This window comes from Zerene cesonia, unplaced genomic scaffold, assembly GCF_012273895.1.
Source record: "Zerene cesonia ecotype Mississippi unplaced genomic scaffold, Zerene_cesonia_1.1 Zces_u008, whole genome shotgun sequence".
Classification (NCBI taxonomy): Eukaryota; Metazoa; Arthropoda; class Insecta; order Lepidoptera; family Pieridae; genus Zerene; species Zerene cesonia.
The window spans coordinates 782,422-799,856 of NW_024045138.1; the positions used below are offsets into that span (position 1 = coordinate 782,422).

A 17,435-nucleotide genomic window follows, 5' to 3' on the forward strand; every position below is an offset into this window, starting at 1 on the left:
CTTGCTATAGTCCAATCTGCGAGTTCCAATAGGTTTCGCAGACGCTCGAGTAAATACACATTTAGCATCTTGGCCTCCCCTACACGTTCTACATGTTAAGGAGGTATTTATTTGAATTTCACAGTCATTAAGTTCTAGTTCCAGAGACTAAGTCAGTCTAACACTTAACAAAGAGAGATATAATTAAAATAAAAACCAGCATTTTAACAAAGAATTTAATAAATTTTCATCTTAAGTATACACAATAGGTATCCAGTAATGCTATGTACAAATGGGTCATACAAACAAAACATTTACAAAACAAATCATTCTTTTACCAATAAATGGCACCAACGTTACCATACGCAAATAATAGTGTTGCATTGCTAATTAAATATAATATCGCGTTATCCGTTCGGAATTAATAGAAATTAACTATTAAGGCTTATTAAAATACAACAATCTTTGAACTAAACGTCGCCTACGGACAAAACTATTTCGAGTCAACACTAACTTATAAGATTTAAACATAAAAATAACAATATTTTTAGAAATACGGTAACACCTATAGAAAATAGCGGTTATAAAGAAATCCATTATTTGCGCCGCTTGCCTTTCAACCGTGAACTATAAATATTGATGAGGTTTAAACATTTATCATCAAGTACGATTTCATGGACCTAACTTTACACATACGTTAATGTGAATTATGAACTAGATTAAATTAATTAAGTATTTAAATACTAACGCATTAGTTCGCGACGACTCGCGTATAAATAATGATAACAATCTCCAAAATTAATTAAATATTAGTCTTTATATGATACAAACTTGTAAATTCTAGAGCCCTCAAAACCTACTCTCATACATTACCGTGTATTCAGTCTTTCCAGAACCATTCATATCTAAATCATATCATACAATATTAAAAATAAATACTTTTTTTTACATTCAATTTTTTATATCGGCGCAAGCAACTTTACAGCGATAATCACAAGTGAATTTTATGAAGTTGTCTATGACACCAAGCTTTTTGTTAAGTGTTGGCGGATCGCTTGTCACTATTAAATCGATACAAGGCGAAAATAATCTATAATAATATTATAAAGCTGACAGTTTGTTTGAACGCACTAATCTCATGACCTGCTGGTCCGATTTGAAAAATTTGTTCAGTGTTAGATAGCCAATTTATTGAGGAAGGCTATATATGTACCACGGGCGAAGCCGGGGCGGACCGCTAGTCATTAATATACTTATACTTTGTACTGACGAATGTAGTTGTAATCGAATTTGAAATGAGAAAAATAACGTCTGACCAATTTTCTCCTAATATAATTATATTTATTATTCCCATGTTAAAAATTAGCATCGAAAACCTTATCCAACAGATAATAAATTTCCATAAACAACTATAACTATAATTATAATTATCATAATCACAACTGCCTTAACCGAATGTAACTTGAAAGCAATTTGGCTCAATGAGGAAGACGCCTTGTGTTAACTATTTATTCATGTTAATATGTGACAGTTGGTATTTTCTTATACCAATTTGTACTAATTTATTATAGATTTTCAACGACAACTCCCTCTTAACAATGAATTAACGAGGAATTTAATATGATACGTATTTGAATGCTTTTAAAATACTTAAATGTACAGAGTATTTAGCAACTAGCATTAATGCGATGGAAAAAAAATATGTTTATCTATTTTATACAACTTTCTTTTATAAATACTTATTGAAATAACGGGTCTCCATCTATAAGGGTGCATAAGGGTGTATGCAAACATATTATAAGCAGGTAATTTCTTACAAATTTGGAAGTTTATTTTAAATGAATTATTAAGTGGAGATTTCCTATTTTACATGTACATGATTGTTATTAATGGAAGTAGATATGAGTTAGAACTTTGTTGAGGGCAAAAATTTATAAAATAACGGTCTGCACACACAAGACGGTCTCTATGGAGTGTAGTAGAAGATTAAAATGGTGTAAACTAATTGTTTGTTATTTAGAAATAAAGCCGTGTACACACTATCTGGTAATCTCAAGGATCTATACAAAAGTTATAACTGCTTGGGACACGTGTCTTTTACGTATAAGAGCGCGTTATAAAACACGTTTACTCTCATAGATGTTGTGACACACAAGTCATAAGGGGGTGTATGCACGACAAATAGTTTTCAAATATAATACACGGGACTACACTTAAGGCGAAGCGTAATTTTATCCATATAGGTTGTACCCAATAAAGGCGCTTTCATAAACACAGTTTCCGTTCAAAGCATTATAATATGTAACAGAGGTGTAGACACAATGTGTGTGCGGTGTGCACACAACATAAGGACGCGTACACACATGATATTCGCAACTTAAGCGTTACATATTCCAAGGTGCATACTGTAGACACACTGATATTCACGTTCATTCGACTCATAAGATTTATAAGGACGCGTACACACAAAGTTTGCGGTTTAAGCGTTAAATGTTAAAGATAATTTACACACGCGCGTGTTCTTTTGACATTAGGGCGCTTACACACGACGCTCGCAGCTCAAGCAAAGCTCTATATATTCCAAGGGGGGTGTACACACGCGCGTGTGCTTTTTACATCAGGTTTCATCAACACACAACCCACTAGGCCCGACCGTTCTTTATTCCAAAGGGCGTGTGCACTCAACGTAAGGGCGCGCGCACACTAGCGACCCGTGGCGTAAGGGCGGCCGCGCACGCGCGATCACGTGCGATCGCACGACGTGTAAAACAGGATGTAGGCGGCGCTCGACTTCACCTCGCTCGGCGATATCTCAGTGACCAAGTGGTCGTCGTACTTGTACCATCTGGAATGTGGAAATCAATTATTATTAACTACATATTTAACTAATCATTGGATCATAATTGCTTATTTAAATCTAAATGTAGTGCACGTTCGGCGGTCCCGAGTTATTTTCGCCGTAGGGACAGTTTTTGTTTTTCCACTTGCGTCACTAATTCCAGTGTGAGAGAGTGATGGCGATAGACGACCTTATACAGTCCTGTAATTTTTCCACGCTGAAATTAGTACTGTATAAAGACGTCATTGTAAACCCCTCGTTTCATGACCAACAGCAATAACATAATAACTTTGTTATATTCAAAAAACTAGCTGTGACGCGCGGCGCCACTCGCGTGGTACCCGCCTTACAAGTAGCTAATGTGCTAATCCAGACTCTCCATAACAAATTTCATACACATACGTTTCCTTTTCTTCACCCTTCCCATTCATCCCTTCTTTCCATTTGTTAATTCATTCCTTTTCCATTCAAAAGCGGGCAGATATTCATGGGCGATGATCGCTTACCATCGGGCGAATCACCACGACAGTTGCCAAGTATGATATAAAAAAAAAACTACGCTAAATCCTTTTCGCGGGAACGAGATAACAAACCATCCGTCCATCCATCCATCCACACTTGGAAAAGCAGCTGGATAACTCACTTGCCATACACGCTGCTCTTGCAATAGGCGGTGTAGTGCCCCCCCTCCATGGAGCCGTAGTGGTTGGAGACGGCGTACAGGTCGTACCCGTTGGCGGGACAGTTGAGCGCCAGCTGCCCCATGTCCAGCCCCTCCAGCGGGAAATCGATGTACGTCTGCCGTTTCCTGTACGCGTTGCACATGTAGTCCTTGGCGTCCAGGTAGAACCGCTTAAAGTGTATCACCAGGACCGGCGGCAGGCGGGATATGTCGAGCTTCTTGACGGCGTCGCGTTTCTCCTTGCACGTGGGGCAGTTCCAGCCGGGTATCGTCTCGCCGTTCAGGTACAGCTTGAGGCAGTCCTGCGGGAGGCCATTCTGATTCATATTATGATAATGATTTTGTACAATTGCAGAGAGCCGCAATACTGAATACGTGCAGTATAGTTAAATGATTCCTTCGAATTTTAGAAAGAAAATTAAACACCACATTTCTTTGGTTAGCGCCCATTAATGAATGCCTTTACCAGAATTTATGCTGAGATGTATGTAATAATAAAAAAAAAAAGTTTTATTTGCCGTCACAACTTATTAATCTAGTATTAACGTTGTGAAGGACTAGTCTCAAATAGGCCGTTAAAAGACTTGTAGTACAGATCACTAGTCCCCCCTGCGGTTAGCGCTACTATTAGGTGAAGATACAGAGCACAAATAAAAATATACATTATATAAAAAACTAGCGTTTACCCGCGGCTTTAACCGCATTAAATTCAGAGCAGTTTATTTTGTATATTAAATTTATATTGTGTGTGTTTGTTGCACTTTCACGCAAAATCTACTGAACCGATTGCAATGAAATTTGGTCAGTAGATAGCTGAACAACTGGAATAATATATAGGCAACTTTTTACGGGATACGGATTCACGCGGGTGAAACCGCGGGGCGCAGCTAGTATATACGTAAATCTTCCAAAACTAGCATCGTATAACGTAGTAACACATAGGATGTGACGTGTGTTATGATGCGTTGCTTGTCACGTTACGGCGTGTCTGTATCTGTGTTGCATGTCATGGCGTGGCGTGGTATGGTGTGGTATGGTGTGGCATGGCATGGCGTGGCGTGGTATGGTGTGGTATGGTGTGGCATGGCGTGGCACGTCACGTAGCGGCGGCTCACCGCGAGCGTGCAGCGCGCGGCGTGCGGCGGCAGCTCGAGCGAGAGGTTGGAGAAGGAGTCGTAGGTGGCGGAGCTGGCGGCGCACACGGTGCAGCGCACGGTGGAGCGGATCTGCCCGTAGAACAGCCGCAGCACCAGGCTCTCGCGCGACCGCGTGTACTCGTGCCACGCGCGCTCCGACGCGCCCAGGCTCTCCTGCCCAACCCGACACGTTAGCCTTATACGGAGTGTCTAATACATGAACCTCGATAGGTGACTTATATTCAACAGAAAAAATAATAATCTATATGAATATAATAAAGCTGAAGAGTCCATTTATTTGTTTGAACGCGCTAATCTCAGGAAATATCGGTCCGCTTTGAAATCTTTAAATTTTAGATAGCCCATTTATTGAGGAAGGCTTTAAGCTATGTAAGTCTCCAGGGTGAAGACTTGGCGGACGGCTAGTTACATATATACATAAATGTAATATAGTATGTAGTTGGTGTAGGTATAAAATCTTATCAAAAAAGATTATTCAAAATCGCGTACGTCATCATCATCATCATCAGCCCATATATGTTCCCACTGCTGGGACACAGGCCTCCTATGAGGGTACAGGCCATAATCCACCACGCTGGCCAACTGCGGGTTGGCAGATGTCACATGTCGTCGAACTTTTGATTCTCGGACATGCCGGTTTCCTCACGATGTTTTCCTTCACCGTTTTAAGCAGTGGTGATGTTATTCACATGTGCAGATAAATTGAAAAATCAATTTATTTCCTGCACGCTCCGCTCGGTCTCGAACCCCGACTTATCGACTTTGAAGTCCGAGGTTCTCACCACTGAGCCACCACTGCTTACAGAATCGCATGCGTAATTTTTTTATATTAAATCGTCTCGCAAGCCGGCTGCGGCGCTGATGCCTCACCTTAAGCGGCGGCTTGATGCTGAACTGCAGGTCGAGGTGCAGCCAGTCCATGAGTATGGTGAGGAACTCGTGCGAGTCCTGCTGCTCGCTGCCGCGGAACGTGCGCTGGTGCTTGCCCACCTCGTTCTGCCGGCACGCGTGTGTACAAATATAAATCGGTATTCGTAGATGTGCGCGGGAAATGTGAAAAAAATAGAAAAAAAATAACAAAAATTCGAAGAGGGAACACTTTTCAGATGCGTGTAGAACGATTTGTCAAAGAAACTACAAAACAACAAAGAAATTAAATCGAAAATCAACGCCTCGCACACGCAAAATTGTTTTCACTTCAATTTAACAACATAAATACTAATCATTTAATGCGATAAAAACTCCCCAACAAAAAAAATGCATTTAAATGCTACTAAACTGGAAAAAAAAAGAAATACACCAAAGCTAGAAAGGAAACATGTATTCATTCATAAGTGTTTTTCACGTAAACTCACGCGCAGGTCCTTGGTAGCGATGAACCGGTACTGGCCCGACCAGAGCGCGCGCACGACGGCCGCCAGCTCCTCCGCGATGGCGCCGCGCGTGCTGTGCGACCTGCCGCAACGCACCGTACAAAAACACCCACATTTTTTGCCATTTTTTGGGATTCATTTCGCCAAAACGAATTTATTATGTTTTAAACTACATTATTATATAAAACTAGCTGCACCCGGCAAACGCTGTTCTGCCTTACTCTGATCATTTAGAGGTATGAAAAATAGATGTTAGCCGATTCTCAAACATACCCGATATGCACACAAAATTTCATTAGAATCGGTCAAGCCGTTTCGGAGGAGTATGGCAACGAAAACTGTGACACGAGAATTTTATATATTAGAAGATACAAGCATGAGTCTATGATATCTAATCATATGTCTCTTTCCTACGAAAGAACGGCTATTTTATTTGTCCATTTCCAATTGGAGAATGTAAAATGTTATGATTTATGTTTAATCCGCAGTTCAAACAGGTGGCTTTTAGTAGTGCATCGAGCGAATTGTTTTCTACACAACTGTACTATAGTGAACCTTATGACTTTGGAATAAGGATTTCAATCAAACACAGCTTTCAGCTTTTTATTCTTCGATCAGACTGCTCACCAGATGTCTTCTACACCGCTACAGAAATATCCTTCATTATTCATTCATTCATTCATTCATCTACAACCGCAGCACTCACCTATTGACGTGCTCCAAGTACTGTCCATTGCAGAAGTACGTGACTAGTATCGCCGTGTTGTTCAAGCACTGTATGATCGAGTTCATATAGCACGTGTTGCCGAGGTTCTTGAGGCCTGTTAGACCACGACCCTGCAATGTAACCAATGTTACTATACCGTATCGGTCGTTATAAATAAAACAAATGTATATTAATATGTATGTATTTCTGTGTATCTGTAGCTGTGTAGCATTGTATTTTCTGTAATGGTTTGTGGATAATTTGAATGTAGTTGCTAATTAATTTCAAGGTGTCCCCTTCGAAATTTAAAAACATTAAATAGACAAGGTGTTATTAACGTGTGTTTTTAAGAGTCTTTATATGTTAATTGTTTGGTTGAATGATTTAAAATTGATCATTCACAGTGAAAGGTCTAGACTGTTATATTATATAGTTTCATGTTTGATAAAATAATCGTCTATGTAATGTCATCTATAATAATGTCGTCTATAATATATACCTTTAAGGCTAACAAATTGTTAGAATATAATAATAAAAACAATGGACATACAATATTATTCCTATAATCATTGGCTTGTGAGTATAAAAGTATAATCTATATACCTACAGTGCGGTGGTACAATTAAGGTTGGCCGACTTATCAATTCTCATTACAACAGCAGCACATTTATATACGAAATATAGTCGAGACAAAAATTAATATTTCCAAGTATTTACGTACACTCAAATAGCCAAGTTGAAAAACACGCTGCTCTGACTTAACATATCGAGTGTACACGTACAGTCGCCGCGTAAAGCCGTCTCTAATAAAACCTTATATGATTACACGTACTTCCACTCGACCTTAACCTTTGCAGTGTAAACTGATTTACATCCACCGCCTACTGACCTGCAGTACTGTATGTATCGCATTATAAACGACTAGGTCCTACCCGCGGCTTCGCTCTTTCTGTTCCATCGAGAATAACATCTTAAAGTTTTTTTAACAAGATATTGTTGGATGGTCATGCGTTACTAATTAGTAAAATCTCTGGATCACTTTCAATGATTTTTTTTACTGAAGTAACAGTGGTAATAAATCAATAAATTTGCCCTTAATGCATATTATAAACATTTTAACGAAGCTCTAACTAGACACCTTGTGTAGTAAATTACAAGGGGACAATGGCTGTCAGAGTGTTGGATGATATTTTATCCTCAGACCCCAACTACTGTAGATATTACGAACGTTTGTTAGGTCAAATTTCAAATGGTTCTAATGTCTTTTCAAAACCAAATTCAAACAGTTATTCGTTAAAACAAGTATATTACAATGTTTGAATCGTCAAATTACACTACAACAAACGTACAATAGTGTTTCGAGTGATTTTAATTTATTTAGCACATTTATTTTTCGTGATAAAATCAAATAAATTACTTACACGTTTGAAGAGCCATATGATGCTATGCGAATGCTTTAGCCTGACCTTCACTTTGTACACCATGCTAAGTGGGTCCAACCGCATGCATGGCTGTATGGTTCGCAAGATTTATCAATATCAATTATTATAATATTAATTTCAATTTAACAGCACGACTGTACTTTAGCAATTCGTTGTTTTCAATTAACATTATTGAATAAGAGATAATTTACAATTGGATACAATGGGACGGGGGATAATTCGAAAAGTGTGTTTCGTTGTACTTGAAAAGTCGTAATATGAATAATCTAAATTAGTATACAGAGAAAAAAAAATGATTTGTCCAGTAAATCAAATTTTAATGTCATTTCAAATATGGAAAGCTATATCATCATTATCCACGTGTAACGTGGGTTGTTACCTTTTATTATATCATAATTTATTTATATCAAATAATAAACCATCAAATTTCGAAATTACCCCCACGTTTGTAATACCCCAATGTACCAATATCCATTTTTGTTCAACAATTAAGTATTTCATTAAAAAGTTACATACAATTTACTTACATTTTTAAATACCGAGTTTTAAAACACCGTCCTGTACTTTGATAGAGGAAAAACCAATACCAGCAGCACAATTAAATATAACATGAACACCATCGACAGCACACTCGCCAACATTTATAATTTCTCGATAATTATTCAATTAATTAATACTCTATTAAATTGTTACAAAAATGTTAAAGCTGCAGTGGCAATAATTTAACTTTTCTCCGGACACGTTGTTTGTTTGTGTGCGTGATCGTAGGACGTTGTTCCGTTAGCATAGTTGTGATGGGACTGAGGGAATGTCTTGGCGCTCCAACCTCCCCCGGCTGGGGGTGGCTGGGGTGAGCACGTCACTCGCGGCGATTTTTAAGCTGTATTAGTATCTCGATCGGGCAAATATCGCATGACATTATTCCAGGGTTGGGAGACCATTCTTTTTTAATGACACTAGCAAAATTGTTAACCCAATTCAAAACAAGTATGGTTATTAATAAAAATAATATTAGAATACAGCTGAATTTAGCGTTTCACTCGATTTAACTTAGCAGGCCTCCAGGCAATAATTTTTTTGAACGCATCTCTTCATAAACCAATTCTAAAGTGAGGAGATATTAAATACGTATGTATTTTAAGTATGAAATAAATCTAAACGGATATACACTATTACTCAGAGAAACAAGTAACATTTTCTACTGTGCACTTGTTAGAAAACCCTCAAACTATTCCCTCAATAAGCGTTTTGATTTATTCCCCAAATCCCAAAAACCAAGTCACCCTACAGCAAAGCGACGGTGCGTTCCTTCACATGTTTGCCGACTCGAGACGCGCCCCGCCGCCCCTCGCACTTTGCGGACAATATTTACATTTCGTTACGATTGCCCACGGATGCGAATAACTTGTGTTTGACGTTCGTTTATGCGTGTACATTTTGAAATTACCAATTTTTTTCACATAACAAATATAACTTATAAAATTATTAGAACTAACACTAAGTTTTGCTTGTTTGTCTATCTATATTTTATCAGGTTACTGATATTATATATGTAGTGATTTATATAGATTCTCTTCTAGATCTCTTCCATGTTTAGGTGTTATAGTGTACACACAAGGCATAAATGAGACACAACACTTATTTCAAAATCATAATACGTCAATGAAATCCTATCCTTTCCTACTAATATTATAAATGCGAAAGTTTGTGAGGATGGATGTATGTGTATGTATGTTTGTAACTCTTTCACGAAAAAACTACTGAACCAATTGCAATTAAATTTAGTACGTAGATAGCTGGACAAAGGGAATAACACATAGGCAACTTTTTATCAAGATATTCCTACGGGATATAGACTTACGCGGTTTCACCCGCGTGGCACAGCTAGCATTACTATTATAGACTTCCTGCATGTAAAGACGTCGATGCCTATACAGAACTACAATTTGAGTAATACAGTTACAAAGTACAGGAGCCATTAGTACAAATTACGAAATAACAAATGGTCCTCCCTCTGTAGTGAGGATCGATTAACGCTATCAGCATTCGTGACATACGCCAGTTCAGCGGCCAATCAACACCTATAGGCAATAATTCCAAATGTCATATATAAGCGTCGTTGAGTCGAAAACTCCCGCCACAGTGCAGGTCGGCACGCACGCCCACCTTCCGTTAAACGGCTAACAATAGCGGCTACGTAGCCTAGCTGGATACCTAGAGGTCAAGGTGTTTGCTTATCTAAATCTAGCTACGCCAACTTCTAGGCAATCCATCATTGATTGTGGCCATCGAATATTTTATAGTTCCTAGTCTTTATTATAACATGCTTTGTAATTTTTATATCGTGAAAGCGATGAAAATTATGTTCAATACAATAAATGTATGTATCTATAAAATCGTTCTAACGAGTGTCATTGAAATTGTGTAGTTGGAAGAATCTAGCGTTGTAAGGTGATTTACATGTTAGCATTGTTTGTTGAGTATCTAGGAATGTTATATATGGAAATTATTGTTTTGTATTGCAATATCGTTTTTAGGGTGGGTAAAAAGGGAACTTATAACTAAGACTTCGTTTTCTGTCTGTCTGTCTGTTGGTCATCCGTCCGTCCTTTAGTCACCAGGTTGTATCTCATAAACCGTGATATTATGACGTTATGACAGACAAATAATATAAATCAACTAGCTGCGCCCCGCGGTTTCACCCGCGTAAGTCCGTATCCCGTAGGAATATCGGGATAAAAAATAGATGTTGGCCGATTCTCAGACCTACCCAATATGCTTACCAAATTTCAGAGGAATCGGTCAAGCCGTTTCGGAGGAGTATGGCAACGAAAACTGTGACACGAGAATTTTATATATATAGATGTTAAGCAACTGTTGTCACGGTCATAAATTGGATGGGTGATCATTGCAAATTGATTAGAATAGGATAACTAAATTATATTTAGTACTAGCTGCGCCCCGCGGTTTCACCCGCGTAAGTCCGTATCCTGTAGGAATATCGGGATAAAAAATAGATGTTGGCCGATTCTCAGACCTACCCAATATGCTTACCAAATTTCAGAGGAATCGGTCAAGCCGTTTCGGAGGAGTATGGCAACGAAAACTGTGACACGAGAATTTTATATATTAAAGATATGTGTTACGTATTTGTATATGTGTATATGTATATATTATATTATGTATATGTTGTAACTTATTTTGCACATTAACAAAATATTGCATTTTGACCCGCCAATAATCTTATAATGCTTATTACCTTTTGGGTTTGCCCGGGTTGCCTGGAAGAGATCACTTCTCAGTGATAAGGCCACCCAACAAATTCAACTCTTTTTCTTTTTTTTATCTTTTTATTAAAATATTTTTTTTAAGTTTCCTTACCTGTACGATTTTTGTTGAAGTGTAATAAATAAACAAATCATGTGTTAATATGTCAACAATTATAATTACACATTAATGTTCATACAGGCAAGATAAATATGATAATCCTATGCGTCTGCGGATGGACATAAGAAGCCATTGAAAATTAATTAAAATTGTACGCCAGTTCATCAGTTAAGACGCACTTAAAAATAATTATTTTTATGCAATACATATAACATTGTATTTGTTTTATGTTTATTTATTTAGTCAAAATGTATTCAACGCTTACACGCCTTTATTACGAGTAGCTTCTCCTGTATGTTTGTATCTAACCGACTGCTTTAGATTCCGTTTCGGCCCACTTTAAACGGACAGATTTCACTCAAACTGTGTACACTTATTAAAGATCGTGTTTGTAGTTATAAATAGCCACCTTCAGCTTCAAACAAAATACATCTTTCGCATGACCATATGCCTCAGCATTTCACATTGCAATTTCTCGGAAATCGATGGGCAGTCACTTCACCGTTTCCTTGACTTTAGAAGTATACGGGACACTTCGAGAGCCTTCTATTGAACGTAAAATCGCATTTTCCCCCGCATCGAGGGTTACGTGTTCGAGTGGATAGAAGCATCGATGGAGAGAGGTTGACGGGAAGTTGGAAGATGCTCTTGGTACTTAGCAAGTATTGTGTATTTCCCAACAGGATACTAAGAAAATATTGGTGTATAATCATTATCAGCATATCACGCTGTATGAAATTAGCCTAAGACTTCAGTAATTTTAGTGCAGAGGAAATGACAGAGCTTCGTGTCGTAATATACGTTACGAGTTTATAATGCATTTTATATTTATAGCTAATAAGATTTGTATAAAAATTTAACTTAGTGTATTTTGGAGGAAATGCCAGTATTTTAATTTATTTAAGATTTTATAAGTGCATATATCGTCAATTATTGATTTTCGCAAAAATACTTGTAGTAAACTTTTTTCAAACACACGCATACGGAAAGACCGGGAAGTGGGTGAACTTCCGAAAACCCCACGAAACCCGACAAAGCACGATGTTGATTGAGCTAAGCGTATTTATTAGCCGAGTCGAAATCACGTGCGCTGCGGCGAGATCGCTCTGCGCACGCACAACGGGCGCCTGTGGTAAAGTGGATACGGACGTAGTCAAATTTTAGTTTTGGGATAATCTACTACTAATAGAACATAATTATAGTGTTTTGGGGCTAAATTGATAACAAAACTCGTGGCTTGATGCAATCACTTTTAATCTACACTAGCTTTTACCTGCGGCTTCGCACGCGTTAAATTCAGAGTAGTTCAATTGATGTTATTATACATACAAATCTCCCTCTTGAATCACTCTATCTATTAAAAAAAGACTCCATTAAAAACTGTTGCGTAGTTTTAAAGATTTAAACATACATAGGGACAGAGAAAGCGACTTCATTTTATACTATGTAGTGGTATCTAACTGACAAGCGTTGATTTATACTACCCACATGTATATACTACAATAACATAAACATATTTTTTATAATAAAAAAAACATTAAATATGTTAAATAAAAGTTCAGCAAGATTTTAATAAAAAAAGACCAAAGAAAAGGATCCGTCGGTCAAATAATCTAGAATTTTCTAGTTCCAATGATAATTAATCAATGGTAAGTTATAATTGTCGTCCAGGCTTGCTCAGCGCGGATTAGGATTAGTGTCGCCGCTAAGCGTTATATTTTAATACAACGTTATTATAACGCTAACCCATGTATTTATTGGGTCGTTTATATTTGTACATAATCTATAATTTATTTTTACCTAAAATCGTAAAAATATACTAGAAATGATCTAATGATAATTGTTTGAACATTTTTAAGATTAAAAAAATTTAACTGTTTGATTTTTTTTTGTTATTCATTAAGACGCAATTGGTGTAAAGTGGACTCGATGCTACTGACTTTATATACTACTAGAATGGGTCTCTTTTCGCCAATGAACTTAGGTATATGAAGCGAGAAAGTTATTCTTACAATGAGACCTAAATATTTATTGCGTTTCTTTACATACTGCGGACACGCACCTACTCGATAATTCTATGTGAATGTTGACTTCATAATCAGATAACAATCCACGAACTTTAACGTCTAATCAATTCAATGGTATATTTTTAGGGTTTCTTTCGCAGAAACATGTGACGATCGCCGGAAATCGGTCGCACGTTTTTTATGTAGCGCTTCATTACATTGTATTTCCGATTTAAACCTATACAAATAAATGGATCGCGTGTGATATTTGATTGACATGATGTCAAAATGAAATGTCAATTATTTATTTATTTACCTCGCATATGCAGAATTATAATAGACTACGTATGCACCATCAGGAGACTTGATTATTATATAAAGGTCCTTAGGCCTAAGGGGGTACTACTATCTCTTCTGAAAAAGTCAGCTGCATTTTTATAGAGTTCATGCGCCGAATTCCGGAGCGTTTCGTTCCCTTAAAACGTTATTTTTCAGTTATGGTACTATGTTACTTACTGACTTACTTAGCACGTTACTTACGTAAGTAGGGGAGGTATGATTTTTCAAATGTTCCTCAGTTAGACCGACACGGGTGATGTGCATACAGACAAAAATTGTACAATATCAAATGGGCCACGTGTCCCCGAACCCCCAACCCCCATCCCCCAACGTGAAGCTCAGTCGGAACGTGTAATCCAATAAACGGGTATCGTCACTACCTTGCGCTTTATTCCCATCCGACATGATCACTGACTGGCCGATGACGGATTACAATTTTCATCGAGACCAAATGATATTATGGATCACTAGCTAGCTGTCCGCCCCGGCATCGCCCCTGGTACATATATAGCCTATGTCACTCAGTCGAGTTGCAGCTTTCTAATTGTGAAATAATTTTTGGAATCGGTCCAGTCGTTTTTGAGTGAAAACATTAGAAACATGCATACACATACAACTTGTTTTTGTTGTTGTGTACATACATAAAAATGAATCGTCAAATGTTGGGCTAATCGTAATACTCAAGAACGGCTCGACCGATTCAGCTGATATTTTTTAAATTTAATCTTATAAATTTATCTATTTGCCTATTCAAGCTCATTTTTATATTTGGGATGAAACGCATATTAAAATTAAAACATATATCTTTATTTTTAAGCCGACGATTATATCAGCGACCCACACAGGTTCAGTTTCTGGGATTAGCGTGCTCAAACACACAATTAAATTGTATACCTAATACCTAATTAGAACTAAAGATGAATCAAAACCTGCATTTGATTAGATTAGTTTAGAAAATAACAAAGTGCGTCCATCATAAAGACTTTGCAATAAAGCACACGATTCGAATTCAAGTTAGCAGCAAATAAAAGTGTACAAAACACGTGAGTCTACTGTGCGAAGGTGTAAAAACCGAATTAGTGTGTCAGCGCTCACACGACACGTGCTCGGGAGCGTGTTAATGAGATTTCGGACGAAATTTCACCAACTGCTTTGAGCCACGTGTATATATCACTCCAATGTACAATTAAGGTGTTATTAATGGAGTTAGAAAATGCTAAAAGATCACGCTTTAATCAGAGAATCAACTAAAATTTCACCTTGCTTTTATATAGAGACTAGCTGCGCCCTGCGGTTTCACCCGCGTAAGTCCGTATCCCGTAGGAATATCGGGATAAAAAGTTGCCTATATGTTATTCCAGATGTCCAGCTGTCTACGTACCAAATTTCATTGCAATCGGTTCAGTAGTTTTTGCGTGAAAGAGCAACAAACGCACACACATCCTTATAAACTTTCGCATTTATAATATAAAGGAAGGATAATAGTAAATAAGTAGGAAGTGGGATAATAAACTCATGAAATTATTGTATTGTCACCGATCCTTGATAAATGTATAAAGTTCGAATGAAATTTGTCTGTGTTTGACGCATCACGCGAGCATTATATATTTGGAATTTAAAAGCGAGCGTGGTCACGGGGAGACTGTAAAGCTCGCTCGCTGTAAAGCGTCCGAAACGTCGGGGTTACTAATAAGATAAATAAATCGCGTTTAAAATCCTTTGTCTCTAATTTCATCAGAATACGGTGTTTGATTCTATATATATATATATATATATATATATATATACTTTTTTTATTATCTTACCTTGAAACTATATTTGAATTCATAGTACATAGTTCGTATTACGTTCTTACAAATTTTCGTTTCGCGGGAAAGGGACAAACGAATCTATTTACCGTACTTTATTGCACAATAATAAAAAAAATGTAGTCAAATACTTATATCGTCATAGTAACTATATAGTCCGGTCAATTTAGACAAAAAAATGAGAGTGAATTTACATAAAGTCCCAACAAGCTGAATTTCTGTGAAATTGTTCAAAACATAATTATAAACAATGTCAAGAAGTTCCCCATCATTCCCGTGTAAGGAAAAAATTTATTCAAGGTCAAAGGTCCAAAAAATGAGTTTTTCGAGATTTTCAGCAAAACGGTAAGTTTTGTCATAAAAGTATCTCATACAAAAATTTTAGATAATAAAATTATCTATAAAAAATGTATCAATACTATTTTTCTAACGAGCCACCGTTTCTGAGATATAACGATTCAAAAAGTTATAAAAGTTGTTATCGTCATAATATGCACATGTTTCCACGCCACCTATGAGGTAGTGTACTTAGCGCGTTTTTTAACGTGGTTTCCCCAGTAGGCCTACTCCACGGGTCAGTTGTGATCCTGTTTAATGTAAAACTATTGCAAAATAACGGAAATTTTCAAAGATTGGGAAAATTCTTATTGTTCTCCTTGTTTTTCATCTCCTGCTTCTTCTTTATCTTCATTTTGGATGCAAGTAAATTACGCAAATAGCGATGTATCGCATGATACTTCATCGGAGTCAAACGAATCCTCCATTGTTTGTGACTCAATATTAAAGCACGACCGGCCATTTGTGCATGCCAAAGAACAAATCAGTCCGACTTTTTTGCTACCACATTTAGCACTGCATCCCTTTTAGCAATTTTTGTTTGAGGTACTTTTATAATAAAACTTACCGTTTTGCTGAAAATCGCGAAAAACTCATTTTTTTGACCTTTGACCTTGAATAAAAATTTTTCCTTACACGGGATTGATGGGGAACTTCTAGACATTGTTTATAATTATGTTTTGAACAATTTCACAGAAATTCAGCTTGTTGGGACTTTATGTAACTTCGAATGTCTAAATTGACCGGACTAATATACGTAGGCTACATAAATTATAATTTTTTTTTCTATTAGCAATTTGAAATTATTTATTTTATTTGTTTATTCTTTATTGCATCAAAACAAAAGTACAATAAATTATGGACATCAAATGAAATATGCAGATTCCTGCATAATAATTCTATTAAGAATACTTTGAAATTGAACCTAGGTATATCTAATTTATGTGCAAGGTTTCCTAAAGACAACAACAACGAATTGCGTTCTTCAGTATTACGTGTCAAGGCAGGAGCGAATGTGCTCCAAGTGTGGGTGTTTGAGTTAGAGCTGGTGCAGCTACAAGTGTGAGTGAAAGTGCTATTGTCAATATAATGATAGTCATAAGTATTGGTATCAAAGTACGTGTAGGTGGACATATAAGTGTCAGAGTTAATCCAGGTGCAGGTGTCAATATAAGTGTCAAATCACACATAAGTTCTAATTCAAGTGTCAATATAAGTGAAAGCGTAAGAGCACACATAAGTGCTAATTCAGGTGAATGGGTAAGTGAGTGTAGGTGTTGGTGTAAGTGTAGGTGTTGGTGTAAGTGTAGGTGTTGGTGTAAGTGTAGGTGTTGGTGTAAGTGTAGGTGTTGGTGTGAGTGTAGGTGTTGGCGTGAGTGTA

The 17,435-nt window shown here is 37.1% G+C and overlaps 1 protein-coding gene across 3 annotated transcripts in view; it reads right to left on the reverse strand.

Moving 5' to 3' along the window:
* Positions 1-201: 201 nt before the first annotated feature.
* Positions 202-17,435, reverse strand: part of LOC119839099 (ubiquitin carboxyl-terminal hydrolase 8) — a 28,070-nt gene continuing 10,836 nt past the window's right edge. For 2 of the 3 annotated variants that reach the window (XM_038365295.1, XM_038365296.1), the window contains 6 exons: positions 6,737-6,867; positions 6,013-6,112; positions 5,528-5,653; positions 4,616-4,810; positions 3,462-3,802; positions 202-2,824 (listed from right to left, as the gene is read on the reverse strand). In XM_038365295.1, the coding sequence (XP_038221223.1) occupies positions 2,722-2,824; positions 3,462-3,802; positions 4,616-4,810; positions 5,528-5,653; positions 6,013-6,112; positions 6,737-6,867 (996 nt within the window). In that variant the 3' untranslated portion in view covers positions 202-2,721. Of the gene's footprint in view, positions 2,825-3,461; positions 3,803-4,615; positions 4,811-5,527; positions 5,654-6,012; positions 6,113-6,736; positions 6,868-8,157; positions 8,248-8,705; positions 8,959-17,435 lie in introns of those variants that run through there. The other variant, XM_038365297.1, reaches the window with a different exon arrangement.